Here is a 24202-nt window from a genome sequence, read left to right on the forward strand (position 1 = left end):
AAAAACTCAGCAGGTCTGACAGCATCTGCGGAGAGGAACACAGTTAACGTTTCGAGTCCGTATGACTCTTAGACCATAAGACATAGGAGCAGAAATTAGGCCAATCGGCCCATCGAGTCTGCTCCGCCATTTAATCATGGCTGATAAGTTTCTCAACCCCATCCTCCCGCCTTCTCCCTGTAACTTTTGATCCCCTTACCAATCAAGAACCTATCTATCTCGGTCTTAAATACACTCAATGACCTGGCCTCCACAGCCTTCTGTGGCAATGAATTCCATAGATTCACCACTCTCTGGCTAAAGAAGTTTCTCCTCATCTCTGTTCTAAAAGGTCTTCCCTTTACTCTGAGGCTGTTGCCCTCAGGTCCTAGTCTCTCCTACTAGTGGAAACATCTTCCCCACGTCCACTCTATCCAGGCCTTTCAGTATTCTGTAAGTTTCAATCGAATCCCCCCTCATCCTTCTAAACTCCATCGAGTATAGACCCAGAGTCCTCAAACGTTCCTCATATGTTAAGCCTTTCATTCCTGGGATCGTTCTCATGAACCTCCTCTGGACCCTCTCCAGGGCCAGCACATCCTTCCTGAAATACGGGGCCCAAAATTGCTCACAATATTCTAAATGTGGCCTGACCAGAGCCTTATAAAGCCTCAGCAGCACATCCCTGCTTTTATATTCTAGTCCTCTCGAAATAAATGCCAACATTGCATTTGCCTTCCTAACTACCGACTCAACCTACAAGTTAACCTGAAGAGAATCCTGGACTAGGACTCCCAAGTCCCTTTGCACTTCAGATTTCTGAATTCTCTCCCCATTTAGAAAATAGTCTATGCCTCTATTCTTCCTACCAAAGTGCCTGACCTCACACTTGCCCACGTTGTATTCCATCTGCCACTTCTTTGCCCATTCCCCTAACCTGTCCAAATCCTTCTGCAGCCTCCCTGCCTCCTCAATACTACCTGTCCCTCCACCTATCTTTGTATCATCTACAAACTTAGCCAGGACGCCCTCAGTTCCTTCATCTAGATTATTAATGTATAAAGTGAAAAGTTGTGGTCCCAACACTGAGCCTTGCGGAACTCCACTAGTCACCGGCCGCCATCCTGAGAAGGACCCCCTTATCCCCACTCTCTGCCTCCTGCCAGACAGCCAATCTTCTTTCCATGCTAGTACCTTGCCTCTAACACCATGAACTCTTATCTTACTGAGCAGCCTCCTATGCGGCACCTTGTCAAAGGCCTTCTGGAAGTTCAAGTAGATAACATCCATTGGCTCTTCTTTGTCTAACCTACTCATTACCTCCTCAAAGAATTCTAACAGATTTGTCAGGCATGACCTCCCCTTGTGAAACCATGCTGACTTTGCCCGATTTTACCATGCACTTCCAAGTATTCTGAAATCTCATCCTTAATAATGGACTCTAAAATCTTACCAACAACCGAGGTCAGGCTAATCGGCCTGTAATTTCCCGCCTTTTGCCTCACTCCCTTCTTAAACAGGGGGATTAGATTAACGATTTTCCAGTCCTCTGGGACCCTCCCTGACTCCAGTGATTCCTGAAAGATCACCGCTAACGCCTCCACTATCTCTTCAGCTATCTCCTTCAGAACTCTGGGGTGTAATCTGGGGTGATGGGACGCAGCAGGCCTACCCACCCACACGAGGCGGATAGCCGATCCCCAAAGTTAATGGCCACCTCGGGCCAATCAAGAGAGGCTGACTGGGATTTTTAGTTGGCCTCCAGGTTTTCCAAGGCAGCAAGAGCTGGTTAAGCTGCCAGGAAGAGGCCTCCCAGTGGACTGACTGCCCTATCACCTGGTATCGAGGTCATTACTGAAAGAAACAGTCGCACTGCCGCTTGTGAATTCTGGCACTACTTCAAGTGGAAGAGAGCAAATATACAAAAAAAAAACTTCGCACGTATTTGGACGAGGTAGCGGAGGTTAAGTTGCGGATACGTAAAATTGACAAGGAAACAGGCCAGCCAACCCGTTCGAGACCGTGTGCAAATGGTTCGAATCGTGGGTGCAATTTTGAGGTCGCAGGCGGGCGCAGTGGGCAAACCCTGGTGCGGCCGGAAAACTGCCCACCGCGTGCGACCGGCGCCCAACCACGCTGCTGGCCAATTAAACAGCCATCCAGCATGAGACGCACGCCGAAAGGCTCAGCACTACCGGGCTGGGTGTGGGGGTGGGGAGGGATGGGGGGAGGGCAGGCGCTGAAGTCTGTGCGGGCACGGGGGTCAGCGTGGAATGAAAGCTCCCTGAAGGCAGAGACCTGCCTCGGGGAGCTGAGGCATTTTAAGCCGTGAAATGAAGATTTGGAAATGTAGGAGAAAAAATGTCCGCATCTCAGACTCCCTCACGTGAAAATGCAGATGATAAAAATTAATATCGGAAATCTCATCCCGCCTTCGGATAAGGCTTCCTCAAAAATCCAAAGGCCACCTGGCCGATTCGCCCACCCGCCAACTGTAACGTTGGACGGGCAGCGAAAAATCGCACTTAATGAACATATTAATGGCCTTAATAGGCCATGTAATTGTCGGCGGGCGCGTTGCCGACTCTCGCGAGCGCCCGCCGACCGAAATATCGCCCACTATTTCACGCTCAGGTGTGTCGGGCACGCAACTGCATGCCAAGTGAAAAATCCTGCCCCACATATCCCCATTCTTTCCTGTTATCCAGGCATCAAGCAACGTCTCAACGTCTCAAGGGGAGAGAAAGAGCAGAGACTTGTTTTTAAAGAAAATGTTAACTTGCCATTTGTATGGTCTTTTATCAATGTGTTAGAGCTGATAAAGTGTAATAAATTTGATAAAAGTTGAACCCATCAGCAGTTAACACAGAAAACCAATTGTAATTGACTCTGAGACTATTATACTCCGCTGAAGAGACTAACGAATCTATGGAGAGAAATTAAGGTGCTGGATAGTGCTGAACACTACACAATCTCATGCTTAAGTTGGGGCCTGAAAATAGGACTGCCTAGTAACTGATTTTCTAGATCCTACTGTCTCCTCATAACCTGGGCATCAGCTGGCGCTCAGTTGGTACCAATCTCGCCGATTAGTCAGAAGGTTGTGGGTTCAAGCCCCACTTCTGTTACTTCTGCCCATAATTTAGTCTGACACTCCCAGTGCAGCACTGGGAGAGAGCTGCACTGTCAGAGGAGACATTAAAATGAGATTCCGTCTGCCCTCTTTAGTTGGACTTAAAAGGTCCGGTGACATTTTTCGAAGAAGAGCAGGGTAGTTCTCTATGAGATCCTGATCAATGTTTAGCCCTTAGCCAACATCACTAAAACAGATTATCTAGTCATTATCATATTGCGGTTTATGGGCGATTCCGGGGTACAAATTGGCTGCTGTATTTCCCAGGGACTGCACTTCAAAAGTATTTCATTGGCTGTAAAATGCTTCGGGCTATTCTGATGTAGTGAAAGGCATTATATAAATACAGAACTTCCTCTCTTAGTGTTTTACAACATTTGGTATTCACTTCAATAAACAGATGGGAATATTGTCCTTTGAAAAGTGGCTTTTCTGGCTTTGCAGCTCTTTCTCAGATTGATAGAAAAATCACAAAGATTCACCGGGGGGGGAACCTTGTTTTTCTTTTCCAAAATCCAGGCGATGTCCGGAACGACATTTACGTCACTGTGGTCCAAGGAGAGTTTGATAAACAGAATAAGACCACTCAGAAGAACGTTGAGGTTACGATGTGTGTCTGCGATGAGAAAGGAGATATAATTCCGGTAAGATACTTCAGCGTGCTGGAGCCTATTCCTCCCTATTGCTGGTAGCTCTAGGAAATAGGAAACGCGATTCCCGGCTCCAAGTGTTAAGAACAAAAGGAAAACTGTGAGAATCATAGCCCTAGTGGCATCGGAAAAATCTCATGAATGATCTCTACTTGAACAGTTAACTTGCCCTCTCTCTTTTCAGATGCGGAGTGATCTGATGTGTACTCTCATTTTCTGTCTTTCACTAGGGTTAGATAGGTTTTACAGCTCAGGAACAGGCCATTCAGTCCACCTGGTCTAATCCGGTGTTCCTTTCTCAGAGACCCTCCCCTTCCTTATGATAATTCAGAAAAGTCTATCTGTCTTAGTTTTGAAATTTTCATTTGACCCATCCCCTCCCTAAATCTGACTAAGCAGCATCACAAGCAGAATTCCGGGTTTGACCAAGAATTCACCAGACCCTTCCACTTGGAGGGAAGGGCAATGTTGACTTCAATATCCCTTCAGAACTATGGCTAGACTTGAATATACAACCTCTGGACTGACAGTCTTGTATACAACCACTAGGTGAACCACCAATAGTTCCTTTCTCCCTCATATGCTTAACCAGCTTGTCTGCAAGTGCTATTAAGTTTCATTTTACATCCTTACCTTTGCATTGTTTTTCTCGATTTGCCACCTGTTGAGTTCAACTGCAAAGAGACACTGTCTCCATGGAAAGATGTTTAGTGAATCCATGTGTTTGTGGAGGAGGTGTCGTGCAACATGACAATATCATTCCCCCATAGTACCATGGTGCGATATGATAGATATCCAAGTTTCCCAAGCATACTTTTCTCCAAGTGATACCCCTTTGAGCTTGTGCCATGGACGTCTTCAAGAATATTGCCTACTACCAGAGTGTACTATGAATGTAACCGCAGCTGACATCAAAGTCATGAGGAGACAGTAAGATAGACATTCTAGCGAGACTTGAACCCACACCATTCCTGTACTATATTTAACTAATTGTATATATGTGTACTTGTTCTTGGGGTATGGGGAATATTGGCAAGGCCCTTGATAGGTGCTCTTAGGACAGCAAGGTTCAACTGCATAGTGTGGAAATAGTGTCCTGTATTGACTAGACTTGGTAAGAATATTGGGTCCTTCTGTAAAGTACGTTAGTGAACCAGTTCGGTTTTTAACAAAAAACTGGCAGATTTCATGGGCATTATCTGGTGTCAGTCCAAATGCCCAGATTTAGTGACTTCAACATCCCTTCAGAACTATGGCTAGACTTGAATATACAATCTCTGGACTGACAGTCTTGTATACAACCACTAGGTGACCACCAATAGTTCCCTTTAAATTCCAGTGAGGGAAGGTAGATCTTCTCCCTGCCCTTCCCTCCAAGTGGAAGGGTCCGGTGAATTCTTGGACAAACCCGGAATTCTGCCTGTGATGCTGCTTAGTCAGATTTAGGGAGGGGAGGGGTCAAATGAAATTTTCAAAACTAAGACAGATAGACTTTTTCTGAATTATCATAAGGAAGGGGAGGGTCTCTGGCTTGGCCAAAATGGTGTCAGAGCCTCGATTCCCGAAATCCCACCCATGGACCCACCATTCACCATTCTCGCTGGGGGTGGGGGTGGAACGGCGGGTGTGGGGAGGGGTGTGGTGGGAAACTTGGGAAGGTTGTAGTTTTCACATCCATGGTTCACAGAAGCAGCTGCCCATGGTAAAGTTTAGCTGCCTTCAAATAGATCCAATTTTCGCCAGTGTGATGTCCAACAAATGACTTGCAAGCTTTAGACTTTTCAGGAGAAGGTCTGGAGCTGCTTGTGTTATTTGAAGAGGTAGTGTACCCTTTTGGGTAGGTCCAGGGACACCTTTGAGAGGAGTAAAGTGTCCTTTGGGAGAGGTCAAATGCTGTTTGGCAGAGGTCAAGAGCCCTTTGGGATTGTTTAAAGTAAATATGGATGTATGCAAAAAATGGATAAGCTCATTGGAACTCTCAAGCCCATTGGAATTTTCAAGTTGTCAAGGGAACTGTCAAGCTCTCAAGGCATTTAAATCTCTTGGCCTTTATTTTTTTAAAGCAGTCTTCTTGAAAAAAATCAATGCTTGCTATTTCACTCCACTTGTTGACATAAGCCTGAGGGTTATCATTATAGAATTTGTGCTGCATGACTGATTCCACAACCTATCAATATCACGGTGCCTGTAAGTTCACAGTTTCTTTGACAGCTCCAAGTGGTTATACTCTTTGATGTGGGGCTATGAATAAAAATGTTCATTTTTATAAGAGATTAAGCACTCGAAGGAATGTAAATGTAGTGAATGGGTTTTAATGAATGAGGATGTTTTTTTTCATGGTAAATTCATCAACAGACACTTCAAACTTTATTTTATTTCATCTCAGCATGTTTCCTGAGGTCTGCCCATGGTGGATACTGGGTGAGTTGGCATGATGGATGTAAGGCAGGCATGGGTTGGCATGAACTAAGCTGATAGGGGCCATAAAGGGTGACGGGGAGTGGATAGAGGGGAATAGGTTGTCATTGGAAGGTATAATGAGCCATGGGTTGTGGGTGGATGCTCATAGGGGTTGGCATGGAGAGTGTGCTGGGCCATGGGGGTTAGAAGGGGGCATGAGGTGGCATGGATGTGGCATGGGGAGTGTGTGGAGGTTGAGGGGCTGTGAGGGGTGAGAGCTTGAGGGCTGTTTGTTGTTTTATTGTTCTTGTAATAGCTGCAACAAAGTCCTGGAGGATCGAGGCAGGCCTCGCACACAGCCTCCCTCCGCACCCGGCAGCCCTAAACTCTTTCCAGGGGGTGACGGGCCTGCCCACTGCAACCACCAAAACCCCAAACACCCCCACTCCTGGGACAAAAATTAGCTGGGGCCCTTTCTGCTGAGTTGATAAGTTTCCTGAGGGAGTGAAAACTCAGGCCTTGGTTAGGCAAGAATATCAAGGGTTATGAACCGAGGCGAGTAGATGGAGTTAAGATCGGACATCATCTAACTGAATGGTTGAACAGGCTCAAGGGACTGAAGGGCCTTAAACTGGCCCAAATGCCTGCTCCCCTCAGGTCGAAATCCTGCTCTCTGCCCCCTCCCACCCCAGGACCTCTGGGAACTGTGTCTGCAATGGATCAATTGTACGGGAAGAGATCAAATAAGAATGCAAATCCTGAAGGGATACATCACCTCAGACAGCAGGGATAAAGTCTCCTTTGGGAACTGCAGAATTTTGCGCATGGAAAATTAAAGAGATCTGTGGGCCCCGGCTACAATAAATTGAAGCGATCGCAAGAATTGCTCGGCAGCAGTGAGGAAAGCAAATCAAATGTTGGGATGTATTAAAGATTCAATATTGAGCCGAAATAGTGAGGTAATCCTGCTACTGTGTAAATCATCGGCGTGATGACACTTAGAATATTGTGTGCAGTTCTGGTCACCTCAATACAAAAAGGATTTACAGCGATTGGAAGAATCTAGGAGAATGCAACCAGAATGATTTAGAGGATGAAGGGTTTGGATTATGAGAAACGATTATGTAAATAGGCTTTCACTGGAAAAAGAGAAGTTTTTAAGATTCTAATGGAATTAGATGATGTCCAGCTCTAAGAAGCTATTTCGCCTTAGCCAGAGCCGTAGAATCAGAGGACATGACCTGTGCTTGAACAGGGGGTAAATGCAACACTAATCCATGGAAGCAATATTTCAGTGAGTAATGCAAGTCTCTGGAGCATTTTTCCCCAGGAGATGGTTTGAGCAATCATCACCGATTCATTTAGATGCAAATTAGATTTGGTTCCGAAAATCACACTTTGAGATACAGTATGTGAGTAACTTGAGGTGTGACATTAGCGGCAGGATTTTTCGGATGGCGGGGTTTCCTGCCCTGCCACCTGTAAGAGTGGGCGGGGAAGGCATCCCTGTCTACCGCAGCAGCCCCGCAGCCGTTTAGCGTTCTGAGGAGCATTAACTGGCTGGAGAAGGGCCTTCCACCCCTCATTCAGGTGAAAGTCCCACCTCAGGGAGCTGCTGGCCAACCTGCAGTCCCAGCAGCGCCAGTAGCAGCAGTGGCCAGGACTGGGACTACAAGCAGTCTCCAGATTCTAAGTCCTGGGGTCCAGAACCAGGTAAGTGAGGAGGTGGGTGTTGGGGGGTTCTCATCGTGAAAAGGGGTGAGGACCGGTGGGGATTCGGCGGGGGGGGGGGTGGTGGGATGTGGTGGTGAGGGTCTTGATGGAGAGGTCAGTGAGGAGAAGGGATAGCCCGTGGGGGCAGACTTTGGAGTGGGGGGGGGGGGGGGGGGGGCATCACTCGATGTAGAAAAGGATCCTTTAAGGAGTTCACCCCCTCCCCCTCCCCCCCACAAATTCCCATGCCACCCAAAGCCTGAGCAGGGTGACCTGCCGAGCTGCCCCCACCCCTTAACCCCTGTGGGAAGTGGCCCTTATGTGACCATTTATTGACCACTTAAAGGCCTCAATTGGGGCAAGGACGGGCAAGCTGCCCTCGGCTTCTCCCGCCCCTCATAAAATTGCGGACAGGTTGGGAGCGGACAAGGAGGGCAGCGGGAAGACCATCTGGGGAATTTTACAGGCCCCATGCCTGCAAACCTGCCAACGAGGGCCTGGAAAATTCTGCCCCGAGGCGTAGCATGCTTGGGAGAAACAGATATTTTTAAATGTAGGAAACATGACAGTCATTTTGCCGATGGCACGGTCCCACAAACAACGACGAGAGAGCAACCAGATAATCTGCTTCAGTGACATTTGTTATGAAACGTGGAAACATTAGCAAGAATTTTCCCAGTTGGATCATGATCCCCATATCAGGATCGTTTTGCCCACCAGTGGAACTTTACAGACTGTGGCTAATTACAAGCCTGCCTCCACGTTCACTGTCCTGTTAAGTCAGGCAGGCAGGTTCCCAGGATGGGAGGCCCAATCAGAGGGCTCACGCCTCAGGATGGCTGGCAGCCCCACTGAGGTGGGCGCTGCTGAAGCAGAAAGGTGAGTGCGAGGGCTCTCTCTCTCTCTCAGGTACCTGCTGCAAGTTTGAAAATGAAGAGGCCTTCAGCTGGTTAGGGCTAACGGTGTGGAGGGGGAGGGGGAGAAGGAAAGCCGGCTGGGAACCCCCACCACGGGGTTAGTTTTGGCCGTGGCTGTGGGCGGTTCCTTCATTGGGGCCTAGGATGACTGCCTCCGATTGTCGCCAGGAAGTCACCTCCAAAAAGCTGCCAGTGTTCTGCACTCAGCAGGTGGTTGCTCTGCTATTGCCTTTGGAAAATGTCCCTAAATGGGGGGGTAATTGGCCTAACTGGCTGCCAAACTCCATGAAGCGGGCTGCCAGCTCCATTCCCAGCCCGGCTCCTGGAAACTCTTCCAGAGGCGCAACAATGTCGGGGAGCTGTCCCGAGACACAACCATCCGAATTTCCCTCAGCCTTCACAGACGCCTGGGAGGCTGGGAAAATTCAACTCATAGGAAGAGGAATGGGCCATTTCTCTCCTGGAGTGTCTTCCACCATTTTTTGAGATCGTGGCTGATCTGTGACTCTTCTCCACACGTTTGCCTTTACCCCCACATCCTTTAATCCCTTTGGTTAACTGGAATCTATCAGTCTCCGATTTGAAAGTTACAATTTTCCTTTGTGAAAAAGAGTTCCAAACCTTTCCCGGCCTTTCTGTGCATCAGTGTTTCCTAACTTCACTCCTGAAAAATTTGATTCTAATTTTAGACTATACCCACCTAGTCCTAGACTCCTCGACGAGTGGAAACAGTTTGTTCCACTAAATGTCTTGAAAGGTTTTATCCAATCACCCCTTGTGGTGTGTTACAGATCACTCAGGGAGACCGAGTTGCTGTGGCAAGATGTTTGTTGTAGCCTGGAGCAATGGATAGCGATGGTAGAGGCTCCAACTTTCTTTCTGTCACATGGCTGACCAGGAATCTCTCCCACTCTTACCTCCTGCCATTAGTGTGTGTTGGAAGGATTTTCAGTGGATACTCAACCTGTTTGGCTGCATTATGAATAGCCCTTCCCTGGCCAGCTCAGAGCAGGGATGCCACTCACTACAACACATGTCCTCCAAGTCACCCCTTAACATCCTAAATTCCAGAAAGTCGAACCCTAGTTATTGCAATCTCTCCTCGTAATTTAACCCTTGGAGCCCAGGAATCATTCTGATAAATCTACAGTGCACCCCTCCAAGGTCAATATATCCTTAATAACGAGTGGTAAGCAGAACTACTCACAGTGCTCCTGGTGTAGTCTAACCAGTGCTTTGTATAGCTGAAGTATGACTTCTAGCCCCGGTATTAATGTCAACATTCCACTAGCCTTCTTGATTGTTTTCAGCTCCTTTTTATGATATTTTAACGATCTATGTACCTGGAACCCACAGTCGCTTAGGACCTCCACTATTTCGAGCCTATTTCGAACAGCACCCTGTTCAATCATCCAAAGTGGATTACTTCACACTTGCCTGCATTGAAATGCACTTGCCACAGTTTTGCCCATTCAATTAATCTATTAATATTCCTTCGTAATCTCACGCTTCCAATATCGCAATATCCTATCTTTGTGCCATCCAGAAACTTGGATAGGTGACTTTATATTCCATCATCTAAATCCATAACATGTACAGTGAGGAGCTGAGGCCCCAACACAGATCCATGCAGGACACCATTCGTCACATCCTGCCAATTACTTGTTTCTTTATCCCTGTCACTCAGCCAATTCCCTCACCAGGTTAAATAATTCAATTCCAAGAGCTAATGAGAAGGATAAATATTGGCCAAGACACCGGGGAGTATTATATGTACAGTTCTGGTCACCATGCTTACAAGGGAAATTGTAAACTTCAAATCGGAGGCTGATGGGTTGCAGTTAACCAAAGGTGTTAAAGGACGTGTGGTAAAGGCAACTGCATATGAGGCAGTTCAGAGAAGATTTACTCTGCTTATTCTTTGTGATGAGGGGCATGTCTTATGAGGAAAGGTTGGGCCTATACGCATTGGAGTTTAAAAGGTGATCTTATTGAAACATATAAGGTTCTTGAGGGGGTTTGACAGGGTAGACGCTGAGAGGATGTTTCCCCTTGTGAGGGAATCTCAAACTAAGGGGCACAGTTAAAAAAAATAAGGAGTCTCCCATCTAAGACGGAGATGAGAAGGAATTTCTTCTCTCTCTGAGGGTGGTTAGTATTTGGAATTCTCTCCCTTAGCAAGTAGTGGAGACATTCAAGGCTGAATTAAATTTGATCTACAAGGGAATCAAAGTTTATGGAAGCAGAGAGGAAAATGGAGTTAAGGCCACAATCAGATCAGCCGCTATCTTATAAAATGGCAGAGCAGGCTCAAGGGGCTGAATGGCCCATTCCTGCTCCTATCCCTTACCTTCTTTTTGAGAACCTCCCTGCTCTCCTTCAAAATAGTGCTTTGGGATATAGTTGATGTGGGAGGACAGATGGGGCCTCAGCTTAATGTCTCGTCTGAAAGCTGGCGCCTCCAGCAATGCAGTGACTTCCTTGAGGCTGAGCCTGGGAGCGTCTGTTGAAATACTTTGCTCAAGCTTTTGGAGTAACGCTTGAACACGCAACCTTCTGACTCACTGCCGAGTGTGCACACGCTAGGCCAGGGCTGACAAAAGAACTTTGTCACCGTGCTTTGTCACAAAGTAGGTAGATCCCTTTTTCCTGAGCTGTCAGCATCCACCTCACAAGTGCCAAGATAGAAAGAGGTATTACCTTCTGTAATGTCTGAAGGGATGTTATCTCTCCAAGCAGTTTGTCGTTATTAAAATACAACCTGTCGTCTCTATATAAGTAATGTAATTATTTCAGCCTCACATGAATATCACACTGTGCCTTCTCAAAAAGTAATCAATTTTACCACCCACTCCAGACATTTTATTAATGAAGTACTCGGAGCATGGACTGGCAAGAGATGGAACTTTTATCTCAAAACGAGAAGCGGGCACAATTAATCATTTTTGAAAAGTGTAGCTGTGTGGAAATTGCTGCTCTAATTTTTTTATTTCTTTTCCCTCTCCCTGCGCTGCCCAGAATGCCATATGCCAAGGTGCCGGAGACAAACCTGTCACTTACTACCAATCGGTGGTTTATTACCAACTCAAGCAACAGCACTGGATGGAGACTGTCAAGGTCAGTGTGAGCTCTTTGTTAACTCCGTCCTGGCTAGAGATCTAAATCAGAGCAAGGAGACTGGACCCCGAGGAACGAAGAAGTTTCAGTGAGCTGCTTAAACAGGCTGCACTGCAAAACCAGACGGCAAGGGAATAGAAATGAGTTGTGTTCTGATCCGAATGGTCATTGACCCGAAACTTAAACTCTGTTTCTCTCCACAGATTTTTTTTTAAAAAAATTCTTTCATGGGATGTGGGCATTGCTGTCAAGGCCAGCATTTGTTGCCCATCCCTAATGGCCCTTGAGCTGAGTGGCTTGCCACACCGCTTCGGAGGGCAGTTAAGAGTCAACTACATTGCTGGTGGGTCTGGAGTCACATGTAGGCCAGACTGTGTAAGGACAACAGATTTCCTTCCCTAAAAGGCATTAGTGAACCAGATGAGTTTTTTTTATGACAATCAGTGATAGTTTCCATGTTCACCATAACTGAGACTAGCATTCAATTCCAGATTTTATTACTTGAATTTAAATTCCACCAGCCATGTTGGGATTTGAACCCGTGCTCATTAGCCTGGCTCCCAGGATTACTAGTCCAGTGACATTACCACCATTCTACAATCTCCCCCTGCTGTCTGACCTGTTGAGTGTTTCCAGAATTTTCTGTTTTTATTTCAGAAATGGACTGTGTGTGTGTGTGTGGGCTGAACTTTATGGGGTGCCATTAACCCCTGACCCCAGCTAAAATGTTGCGGACCCTGCCCACGGTCCACATAGCTGCCCTGCACCAATTTAATGCTGACACAAGCGTTCATTGCTTTAAGACTGACCAGAGTCTGCCCCTAACGTGGGAGGAGGCTCCACTCTAGAGAGCTGCCGGCCAGCGGCTCTGTAGTCCCAGCAGTGCCAGCCAGGAGCGGTGGTCACTTCTGGGATTAGGGGCAGTCCCACCATGCTGAGGAGCCCAGATAAGACTGGTCTCGGTGAGGCGGTTGAGGGGGAGCCTGGTTCAAGTAGTCAGGTGGAGTGTTAAAAGGGGAATGACCTTGGGGGTGGGGGGAGGGTGCTGGGAGGGTGCCTCCGATCAGCTCAGGCCTCAAAAGGAGGTCCTTCCGCTTGCCTGACGCCAGCTGTACAGCTAGAGCTGCTGGGTTTTCTGCATGGCTTGGGCATCTCCCTCCACTGTGGGTAAAATGCTGGCAGGGGCACGATGAGGCCCCTAGGTGGCCATGAATTGGCCATTTAAGGGCTTAAGTAGGCCGAATGGCAGAGGGGCTGCCGCACCCCCCCATAAAATGTTAGAGAGATTGGGGACGGGCTGTTAAGGAGTTGGGAAGGCCAGCCAATGGATACTGCATGGTCCCACTGCACCCCACCCATCAACACCCCCCCACCCACACCCCTCCACCCATCACCTTGAAACCTGCAGTGGAGGAGAATAAAATCCAGCCCTGTGTGTGGTGGGGTGGGCGTGTGAAAGCTGAGATGGAGTCGAATACTCCAAATACCGAAGGATCCCGTCAAATCCAATTTAAGCTGTAATAGTCCTATTTATTGTGGCCTGGAGTTTCCGCTTGGTCGCGCTGACTTTTTTTTTTGCCTCAACTTCCCCAATTTCAGCCAAGCTGACGTAACATAGTTTTTCTCCAGTTTCCATAATCTTTTGCTCTCGTTCAAAAAGCATTGCCCTGGAATCAGGCCTCGCCCAAAAAAACTGGCCATACCCCTGAGGTGAATTAATCGATCACAGCTGGGAGTCTCTGCTAACTGCTAACTCAGGCCTTTTAAGGAGGCCCCAAAAATTAAGTTGGGTCTGTTGGGTGCGAGAACATTAGCATTACCCTTTTTTTTAATTTGCTCATGGGATGTGGGCGTGGCTGGGCCAGGCCAGCATTTATTGCCCATCCCTGATTGCCCCTTGTTCAGACAGCATACGAGTCAACCGCAAAGCTGATGGGCCTGGAGTCACAAGTAGGCCAGGCCAGGTAAGGACGGCAGATTTCCTTCCCTAAAGGGCATGAGTGAACCAGATGGGATTTTACGACAATCGACCATGGTTTCATGGTCATCATTAGATTTTTAATTCCAGATTTTTATTGAATTCAAAATTCACCATCTGCCATGGTGGGATTCGAGCCCTGATCCCCATAGCATTACTTTGGGTCTCTAGAACACTAGTCCAGTGACTACATCTTGAACTTTTTTTTAAGGTTTACTAAGTAAATTCACCACTGTGCACCAAGCTTAGAAAATAGTTTTGCACATTTTTTTTTAGAAGTCATTTTCAGTTTTTTTAAAATTGGATTACACACAGGATTGAGACATTGATGGAAAATGCTTAATCTTTTTGTGATGAATTCATCTCCAGTTGTATTAATCAAAATGCACCAAATTGTCACTCTTAAATGTATCAAGGAACATTTTTTAAAAGACAAATTAAAATAATGTTGTAAACCATGCAGGGCCTGACTGCAATGGTTTGTAACAGGTCTTGTGTTAGAATTGATCGGGAGATTGAGAGGCTGACTGACTGGCTGTGGGGCGGATATGCCTCCAGCATCAGACTGGAGACGACGGAGGGAGAGGTCCTGGGTTGGGGCATGGAAGGGCATGGATCAATCGACAATTGGAGACACCGGAGGGGGCTGTAGACACACTGGTGCTCAGAGAAATCAGGGTGAGGGGGTGTGAGAAGCCCAGAGACACCAAAGGGCAGTGGCAGAGACAATTCTGGGGTTCAGAAACACATCGGTGTTGGGTGGCGGTGGGGGGGGTGGGGGGTGGGGGGATGGGGGGTGCTGAAAGGAGTGAGGGGGATTAGAGGCCGGAGGGGAGAGGGGAGATTGGAGATGTTGGAAGGGAGAATGATCGAAAGCCTGAGGTCAATGGGAGATTGAGGCTAGGTGTGGGACTGCTCAATCATAATGAGCAGGAGGAAGGGTTGCGGTGAGGGGGTGTAGGTGAGCTAGATCCAACAGATAAGCGGAAAGGTGCTTGAAAGCCACTCACGAGGCGTACCCAGCAGTCCTCACCTCCCTTAATTACTGCTAGGCTGGCCAAGGGCCGAGAAGCCAGGCTCCCCAGCATGACATTTAAAATGGATGGACGTTAAACCTAAGGTGGAGGCTGGGTCATTGAATATATTCAAGACTGAGTTAGACAGTTTTGATCTACAAGTGAGTCGAAGGTTATGGTGAGGGTTGAGGGGCGGGGGTGGGAAAGTAGAGTTAAGGTCACTAACAAATCAGCCATGACCTTATTGAATGGCGGAGCAGGCTCAAGGGGCCAAATGACCTGCCCCTGCTCCTATTTTTTATGTTTTTATGTTCAAGGTCCAACTTTTAACCCCCTCTCTCCCTGTCTCTGTTCTTGGCTCCTCTGCATGGCAGGGAGGTAGGACCTGGTGTTTCCCAACCATCTGTATGCCACTCAGCCAGCCACGGGAAAATTGGCAATAGATCTTGGAAAAATGTGGTAACGGGCTTTGATTGGTAAGGACCTTGTAGTGACCTCTCCATCCAGTCCAATCCCTCAACACTTACTGTTGAAGGCACCAGCCCCAGCTGTTGGCCTTCTGATCGTTGGGATGCTTCCATCTGTTTAAGAATTTCTGGCGGTGCGATGAGGGTTGGGATAGATTCAGAGGGACAGGTGGAAGTCGTGCCCCTCTGGGACTCTGGGAGCATAGGCCCAACCTCTTCAACCGATAACCAGTCTCTAGGTAAGGTAGGTTAAGCAGTCCTCAGTGTTTGACAGCTAAAATTGTGACAGATGGTAATGTGTTCATAAATTTGGATTTATATAACATATAGGAAAAGATCTTGCATTCTGTAGTGTCCTGCACAACCACAGGACATCCCAAAGTGCTTTACAGCCAATAAACATCTTGAAGTGTAGTCGCTGCTGTAATGTGTGGCAGCTGATTTGCAACACAGCAAGATCCCACAAACATGAATATGATCATGACCAGATAGTCTGTATTTGTGACGTTGGTTGAGGGAGAAATATTGGCCAGGATGCCAGGAAGATTGCCACTGCTTTTCTTCCAATCAGTGCCATGGGATCTTTTACACCCACCTGAGAGGGTTGATGAAGCCTGGGTTTAACGTCTCATCTGAAAGGTGTCACCTCTGAGGGTGAGGAGCTCCATCAGCACTGTACTGGAGTGTAAGCCTAAATTTGCTGTTTAAATCTCTGGATTGGGGCTTGAACCTACAACCTCTGACTCTAAACTAGGTATGACTGAGATACATGTTATTCTCTTACTGGGTTCAACAACAACAGGAGCACAACTGATTTGATATTCGATACAGCACCACAGTGTAAGTAAGTCTATCCTCCCCCCTCAAAGAAGTTGCCAATTTCTTCACAATAAAAACAACAGATTGAAATCTGTCTGAGGCAAAATTGACTTCTTCTGACTTGACTCACAACTTATTGAGAACTACTCAAGTTTATTGAATAGAGAAACAGGTTCCCACCTGAATCACGCACAATGCATTATGTGGCTGCATAGCTTGCTGCAGGCTCACTGTGCTGAAATCACACTGTCTGCCACTTTAACTCATTTTCTTCCTGGTATCTGAAAGCTGTACCTGGTCCATTTGTTTCTCCCTCCTCCCCAGGCCTGGGTTCAGGTCAGGTGGAGTGCAAGTCCACTCCACCTTACAGCTCGTGACCCTGCTGAATTTCCGAGGTCTGGTTGTTTGCGTAGACCCAACATTCCTCAGGACACAGGCCTGCACTTAGTATTGGGGATGGAAACCCAATTCTTGCTATAGGCCCCAGAGGCCTTGTTGACCACTGGATAGGACGGGTACAATCTGCTATTGACAAACACTAGAGAGTGTCTGACTCTGATCTATGTCCTGCTGGTCAGGAAGGAGGAAGCCAATTACCTTCTTGCTCACATCCTCTGATCTAAAACCCTACGAATTAAAATAAGAAATAGGAGCAGGAGCAGGTCATGCAGGCCCTCAAACCTGCTTTGCAGCTCAATAAGATCATGGCTAATCTTCAACCTCAACGCTTTCCCACCTGATTCCCATTTCCCTTAATTCCATTGAATAAAATAAAAAAAAGTCTGTTGATTTCAGCCTTGAACCTACTTCACAATTGAACACTCACAGTTTTCTGTGGTAGAGAATTCCAAAGAATCTGCGAGTGAAGAAATTTCTCCTCATCTCATTCAGAAATGGACCAACCCCTTATCCAGAGGCTTTAGCCCCTGTTCTAGATTCTTCAGCAAGGGGAAAACAGCCTCTCAGCATCTACACTGTCAAGCTCTCTCAATTTTTTTTTTGATGTTTCAGTGAATCACCTCTTATTCTTCCAAACTGCAGGGAATATAGGCCCATTCTACTCAATCTCTCTTCATCGAACAATCACCTCATCCCATAAATCAATCTTCGTTGCACTCCCTCTAAAGCAATTATATCCTTCTTTAGGTATGGACGCCAAAACTGTGACCCAGGTGTGGCCTCACCAATGCCATGTCCAATTGCAGCGAGATTTTCTTAATCTTGTACTCCAACCCCCTTGTAATAAAGACCAGCATGCCATTTGCCTTCCTTATTGCTTGCTGTTCCTGCATGCTAACTTTCTAAGTTTTATGTTAATTTTTATACCGTTTCAATCTGCTTCTGCCTGTCAATCCAACAGGGCAGTGAGGAGGGAGGTGTCACAAGTGCAGTATTTCCCCTCACTTTAGGGAATCTACAGGAGCTCACTGAACATTGTAAAGATTAGGAAGCTAGAGACCCTTTTCCTCCTTTTTTATGCCTGACCATTCCCCAGATACATATGGCAGGATGCTCGATCCCTAGATCTTCAGGCCTTATAACTATTCTTGATATAGGGAGGCTACACGGATTCACACATGTAGTTTTTTTGGACACTACTATTGGAACAACAACAGCTTACATTTACATAGTGCCTTTAATATAGTAAATCATCACAAGGCTCTTCAAAGGAGCATTATCAAACAACATTTGACACCAAAGCCAAATAAGGAGTTATTAGCATAGAATGTGGGTGCAAGTCCTATCCCAGATCAAAAATTCCGACTAACACTCCAATGCAGCACTGAGGGGATGCTGCATTGTCAGATGTGCTGTCTTGCTGTCTTCCTGATGAGATGTTAAACCGAGGCCCTGTCGGCCTCTCAGATGGGCATAATAGATCCCGTGGTACTATTTCGAAGAAGATCAGTGGAGTTATTCATGGCGCCCTGTCAATATTTATTCCACAATCAGCATCGCAAGGACAGATTTATCTGGCCATTATCACACTACTGTTTATGGGAGCTTGCTGTGCACAAATTCGCTACTGTATTTCCTACATCATTACAGTGACTATACATCAAAAGTACTTCATTGGCTGTAAAACACTTTGGGACATCTGATGGTCATGAAAGGTGTTGTATAAATGCAAGTCTTTATTTTCTTTTTGGTGAGCAAAAGCTTGGTCAAAGAGGTCGGTTTAAGGAGAGTCTTAAGGAGGAGGGAAAGATCGGGAGGTTGAGAGGTTTGAAGTGAAAATTCCAGAGCTTGGGGCCCAGGTAGCTGGAGGCAGTAATGAAACAATTAAAATCAGGAAGGCACAAAAGGCTGGAACTGGAGGGGTGCAGATATCTCAGAGAATTGTAAGGACTGGAGCAGGTGGGGGAAAGGATGAGGCCGTGGAGGGATTTGAAATTAAGGCTGAGAAGTTGAAGGCATGACTGGATCAGGAGCCAACGTCAGTCCGGGAGCACAGTGGTAACGGGTGAACAGGACTTGGTGCCAGTTAGGTAACAGGCAACAGAGTTTTGGATGAGTTCAAGTTCATGGAGGCTGCAAGATAGGAGGCCAGCCAGGATTGCATTGGAATGAATAATTTGGTTAAAAAAAGGGATGGATGATAATTCCTGCAGCAGACTAGAAGAGGCAGGAGCGAAGATGTGTTAAGAAGTCAATTTTGGTGAGAGAACAGACAATGGGATCAGAAGCTCATCTCGGGGTCAAATGGGATTCCAAGTCTTGTGGGCACTGTGTTGGTTGAATTTTTTTAAGAATCAGACAGATAGATTATTGTTGGATAAGGATATCAAGGGTTTTGGAACTAAGGCAGGTAAGTGAAGTTGCAGTACAGATTAGCCACAATCTAATTGAATGGTGAAGCAGGCTTAATGAGCTGGATTAAAAACAGAAAATACTGGAAAAACTCAGTAGGTCTGGCAGCATCTGTGGAGAGAGAAGCAGAGTTAATGTTTCGCGTCTGCATGACTCTCCTTCAGAGCTAAAGAGAAGTAGAAATGTGGTGGATTTTATCCCGCTTAAGACACCTCCTTTAGCCTTTAAGACTACCATTAACACTTTGTCCTGTGTCAAATCTCTCCTGAGCTCCCACCAATCCCCGACCTTCCACCTTGCTCCACCTGCTCCCCTCCCCACCCCTCCCTCTTCACAGTATAAAATTCATCACGAGTCACACAGACTCGAAACGTTAACTACGTTAAACCTGCTGGGTTTTTCCAGCATTTTGTGCTTTTATTGCAGATTTCCAGCATCCGCAGTGTTTTGCTTTTACCTTAATGAGCCGAATTGCCTACTTCTGTTCCAAATTTCTGTTTAGAGATGCTAATGCATTTATTTTAACATGGTTAATGCTTCCTATTAAATACGGAGTAAGGAATTGCATACTAATTTCCACACGTCAATTTGAGGTCTGGTGTTCACTTCCTTTCACAAATGTCAGGCTGTAAGAGCCCACATTAAACATCTGCAGTCACCCGTCACTGTGTGGCTCTGACTTACCTTGTCTGCTGTTCTCCTTTTTCAGACTCGACGATGTTGCTTGATATCACGGTGTTCAGATAATTATAGCTGAGTTACAAACCTTTCTCGTCTAAAATTCCTGCCAGCCTCTTTAGCAAACTTTATACCAGTCATTTCCATTCCAAACTTGCTAAGTTTTGATTACTGTTCCCAGGTTGCAATTGCCATTGAAGATGTTCAGAGGACCCACCTGCGCTTCACATTCAAACACAGATCATCCGCGGAATGTAAGTACAGTTGAGCACTGCCTAACGCCTTTAGCTGGTGACTGCTGATTTTCCTTAAAATCCAGAACTTGCTCCAAATTTTCAGAAGGAGTCTTGTGAGGAGAAACAAGAGGCTTCAAACGCTGAGTCCTGAGTGTGATCTCATCACTGCATGTTTCTGCAAATCCATGTGGTTGAAGACATAATGTGTTAAATCTCTGATGACATAAGAATCACAAGTCTCCATGTGATGCTGACAAGGATGTCTCAGTTTTATTACAACCTTCACAGATGGTGCCATCATATAAATTAGGAGGAACTCATGCCTCTGGAGGCACGTTGTACTATCTAACAGGATGGTTTTGGCCAACATAAACTGGTATCTCCAGTAGCTTTGCATCTCCTCGGTCAGATTGTTTATTGCAGTTTTTTTTTTTAACATTGTTGGCCTGTAACAAACCTTCCTTGTCATTGGGGAGATCCTGTCATCAAAAATATTACATTGCAAACATGATTCTTCAGCAAGGGAACACCTACAAGTTTTGCATTTCTTTTTATTCATTCATGGGGTATGGACAATCCGTCCCTAATTGCTCTTGAGCGGGTGGTAGTGACACCACCTTCTTGACTACACCTGAGTGGCTTGCTAGGCCAATTCAGAGTCAACCACATTGCTGTGGGTCCAGAGTCACACGTAAGCCAGACAATTTCCTTCCCTAAAGGCAATTAATGGACCAGATGGGCTTTTACAACAATCTGGTGGCTTCAAGCATCGCTAGCTTTTTACTGCCAAATTTCATTTAATTAATTGAATTTAATTTTCTCAACTGCCATAGTGGGATTTGAACTCCTGTCCCCAGATCATACCGCTGGATTATTAAACCCAGTAAGTTAACCACTATGCTACCACTACCCTCAATGTGGAGCAGCTCATTGGTATTCAGACGATTGGTGAGATTGGCATGAGTGTTGACATTTTCAGCACTACCTCGGCCCCCTTTAAGCTTTAACACCCAGCCTGTCTCTCTGGATTTCCTGCCCCTCCCCGAATTGGCACCCATTGAGTGCTGGAGAGTCACCGCAAACAACTTCAAATGAAGCTCGACTAAAGAAATAGCTTTGGGCCTTTCCCTAATGCCATTGGGCAGGCAGAGCAATGGCCCCCATCTCTGCCTGCCTGATGTGATATGAAATTGTAAAGGGGTCCCTGTGTTTTGTATGTTGCCTTTCATGACCTCAGAACAGCCTGCGAAATACATTTGATGTGTGGTCACTGTACTGACATAGCAAAAGAAGCACCCAATTTATACACAGCAAGATCCCACTAAAAGCAAAACAAAAAAATAAAGGAGCAATTCACCTGTTCTCGTGATATTGCTTGAAGGATAAATAATGGCCAGGATACAGGAGCTTGCGAGCCTGCCAATATGTGCAGGTGATCCACGCTATGGAAAGTTTTGAAAATTTCTACATAAGTGGCAAATAAAGAAACATGGAATAGATAGCTTTCGGAGCACAGACTGGGTATGTTAGAGCATAGGAGCAAGTTCTTCATTCTTTCATGGGGAGTGGGAGTCATTGGCAAGGCCAGCATTTGTTGCCATCGCTAATTGCTCATGAACTTCCTAGGCCATTTCAGAGGGCAGTTAAGAGTCAACCATGTTATTGTGGATCTGGAGTCACATATAGGCCGGACCAGGCAACGGCATCAGATTTCCTTCCCAAAACGGCATTAGAAACCAGATGGGTTTTTACAACAATCAGTGCTACTTATCCTAGTCACCATTACTGTGACTGGCTTTATGTTTTTCAAATTTATTAATTTAATTTCTATCAGCTGCCGTGGTGGGACTTGAACCCTCCACCCCAGGGCCTCTAAATTACTAGTCTAGTGACATTGCCTACTACCCCACCATCTCTGCAGAAAATTCCATGGAGACGAACATATGTTGAAAAGGGTAAAATGCTTAATCCCTTGAGGGAAAAAGGTTTGGAACCATTAGTTAAGGAAGGTCAAGCAAGTTAGAAAAAAATCTAAACACCTATCATTTTACCAGACTAAAAATCCTATCACATTCTTCATGTATTACAGCTAGAGATAAAGGAGAGAAAATATTTGCAATGGCGTACGTGAAACTAATGAAACCTGATGGAACAACCCTGCGAGATGGAGAGCATGACCTCATCTTGTATAAGGTGAAAATAAATGGCAGTGATATTCGAGTTGGTTTGTAATTTCTTTTCAGCTGGTTTTTTCTGATAGCTGCTCTCCACTCAAAGACTCTGAGCATGGATCAACTCTTGGTTGGCATTTAAAGGGGCATGGAGGATAAAGTAGGTCTACAACTGTACAGGGCATTGGTGAAATCGCACCTAGAGTACTGCATCCAGTTTGGTCTCCTTATTTAAGGAGAGATACACTTGCATTGGAAGCAGCTCAGATAAGGTTCACTAAGTTAATTCCTGGGATGAAGGGGCTCTCTAATGAGCAAAGATTGAGCAGACTGGGCCGATACTCATTGGAGCTTGAAGAATGAGAGGTGATTTTACGGTTCTGAGGGGGGTTTGATAGGGTAGATGCTAGGGATGTTTCCGCTTGTGGAGGGCATCTAGAACTAGGGGGACCAGTATCAGAATAAGGGGTCTCCCATTTAAGACCAAGGTGAGAAGGAATTTCTTCTTTCAGAGGATCATTAATCTTTGGAACACCCCTCCACAGAGAGTAATGGAGGCTGGGTCATTGAATGTATTCAAGGCTGAGTTAGACAGATTTTTGATCTCCAAGCCAGTCAAAGGTTATGGGGTTGGGGGTAGGTAGTTGGGATGGGAGGCAACATAGGAAATTGGAGTCAAGGCCACAATCAGATCAGCCATGATCTTACTGAGTGATGGACCAGACACCAAGTGCTGAATCAGCCATCACTGCTCCTATTCTATGTTCTTATGTTCGAATTTCAGGCTTATAGTGAATGCTGAGTTTATTAGTTATTTGGCAATGAAAGGAAAGGAGGTTTTTGAGGAAGGTGTCACTTTTCCGCATACTTTATGGGCAACATTCCCCCCCCACCCTCATCAGGGGGGAAGTGCGGGAGCGGGCGGCCGTCCGATCAGCGCCCCAGACTGGGGGAACGCCACCATTTTTTGTGCGTGGGCCAATTAAGGGGTGGGGGGGGCAATGCCAAATGTGCGCTCCTTCGTGCATGCGTGTGAGGGAGCGCTCCGATCTCCCTGAGACTAAGTGCTGCCTCGGGGAGATTGGTTCCCAAAGTGAAAAAGTTATTCTGTTGAAAATTTCATTTACCATCCATGTCCCCTTCGTGTGACAATGTCACATGAGTTGGGACATGGACATAACTTTAAATAAAAACGAATCTTAATTTTTCAATTCAGTCATGAAACCTCGTCCCGCCCGTGGAGGAGGCTTCACGCTTTTACAGGTGGCTGCCAGCGCTCCCGGCCTGCCCGCCAACCTTAAGGTTAGACAGGCAGGTCCACTAGTTGGTTTGATTGTTTTTTTAATGGCCTCAATAGGCCGTTGACAGGTCGGTGGGCGCACAGCTGACTTGGCTGCGCCCCCGCCAACTTGAAAATGCAAATGACGCGGGATGAGGTCGGGAGTTCCGCCCAACGTCATTCTGCGCCATGTTAAACGTTGGCGAGTGGGCCCCACCCCCGCTTGCCATCGGGAAAATTCTTCCCTATGTTACAGAGATAAACATAGGTCGAATTGAATTTGGGAGTTAAGTGTTTGGGATGCATTGACTTAAATTGGAGTTTGGGAGATGAAAAAAATAGAAAAACGCAAAAAAAAGTCTTAATTCATCTACCTGTATCCAAATCAGTTCTCTTGCTTTTTTGCGGCCCTGTGCAGTCACTTTTCTATTATAGGAAATGCAGTAACCACTTTGTGTACAGCAAGTGCCGAGTGGATGGCCCATCTCAGCCTCCTCCGGAGGTCCCCAGCATCACAGATGCCAGTCTTCAGCCAATTCAATTCACTCCGTGTGATATCAAGAAACGGCTGAAGGTACTGCATACTGTAAAAGCTATGGGCCCTGGCAACATTCCAGCAATAGTAGTGGGGACTTGTGCTCTAAAACTAGCCGCGCCCCTAGCCAAGCTGTCCCTGTACATCTATAACTCACATTTACCCGAAAATCTGGAAAATTGCCCAGGTGCGTCCTGCCCACTAAAAGCAGGGCAAATCCAACCAGGCCAATTACCGCCCCATCAGTCTACTCTCAATCATCAGTAAAGTGGTGAAAGGTGTCATCAACAGCGCTATCAAGTG

General features: G+C 46.3%; 1 protein-coding gene across 1 annotated transcript in view; it reads left to right on the forward strand.

The window, feature by feature from the left end:
- Nucleotides 1–24202, forward strand: part of LOC144688041 (dedicator of cytokinesis protein 2-like) — a 1154257-nt gene that overhangs the window by 274697 nt on the left and 855358 nt on the right. The window contains exons 14-17 of the mRNA XM_078554696.1: nucleotides 3632–3756; nucleotides 11811–11909; nucleotides 19860–19932; nucleotides 22004–22107. Coding sequence (XP_078410822.1) covers nucleotides 3632–3756; nucleotides 11811–11909; nucleotides 19860–19932; nucleotides 22004–22107 — 401 coding nt within the window. The remainder of the gene's footprint in view (nucleotides 1–3631; nucleotides 3757–11810; nucleotides 11910–19859; nucleotides 19933–22003; nucleotides 22108–24202) is intronic.

This window comes from Cetorhinus maximus, chromosome 1 (genome assembly GCF_964194155.1).
Source record: "Cetorhinus maximus chromosome 1, sCetMax3.hap1.1, whole genome shotgun sequence".
Lineage (NCBI taxonomy): Eukaryota > Metazoa > Chordata > Chondrichthyes > Lamniformes > Cetorhinidae > Cetorhinus > Cetorhinus maximus.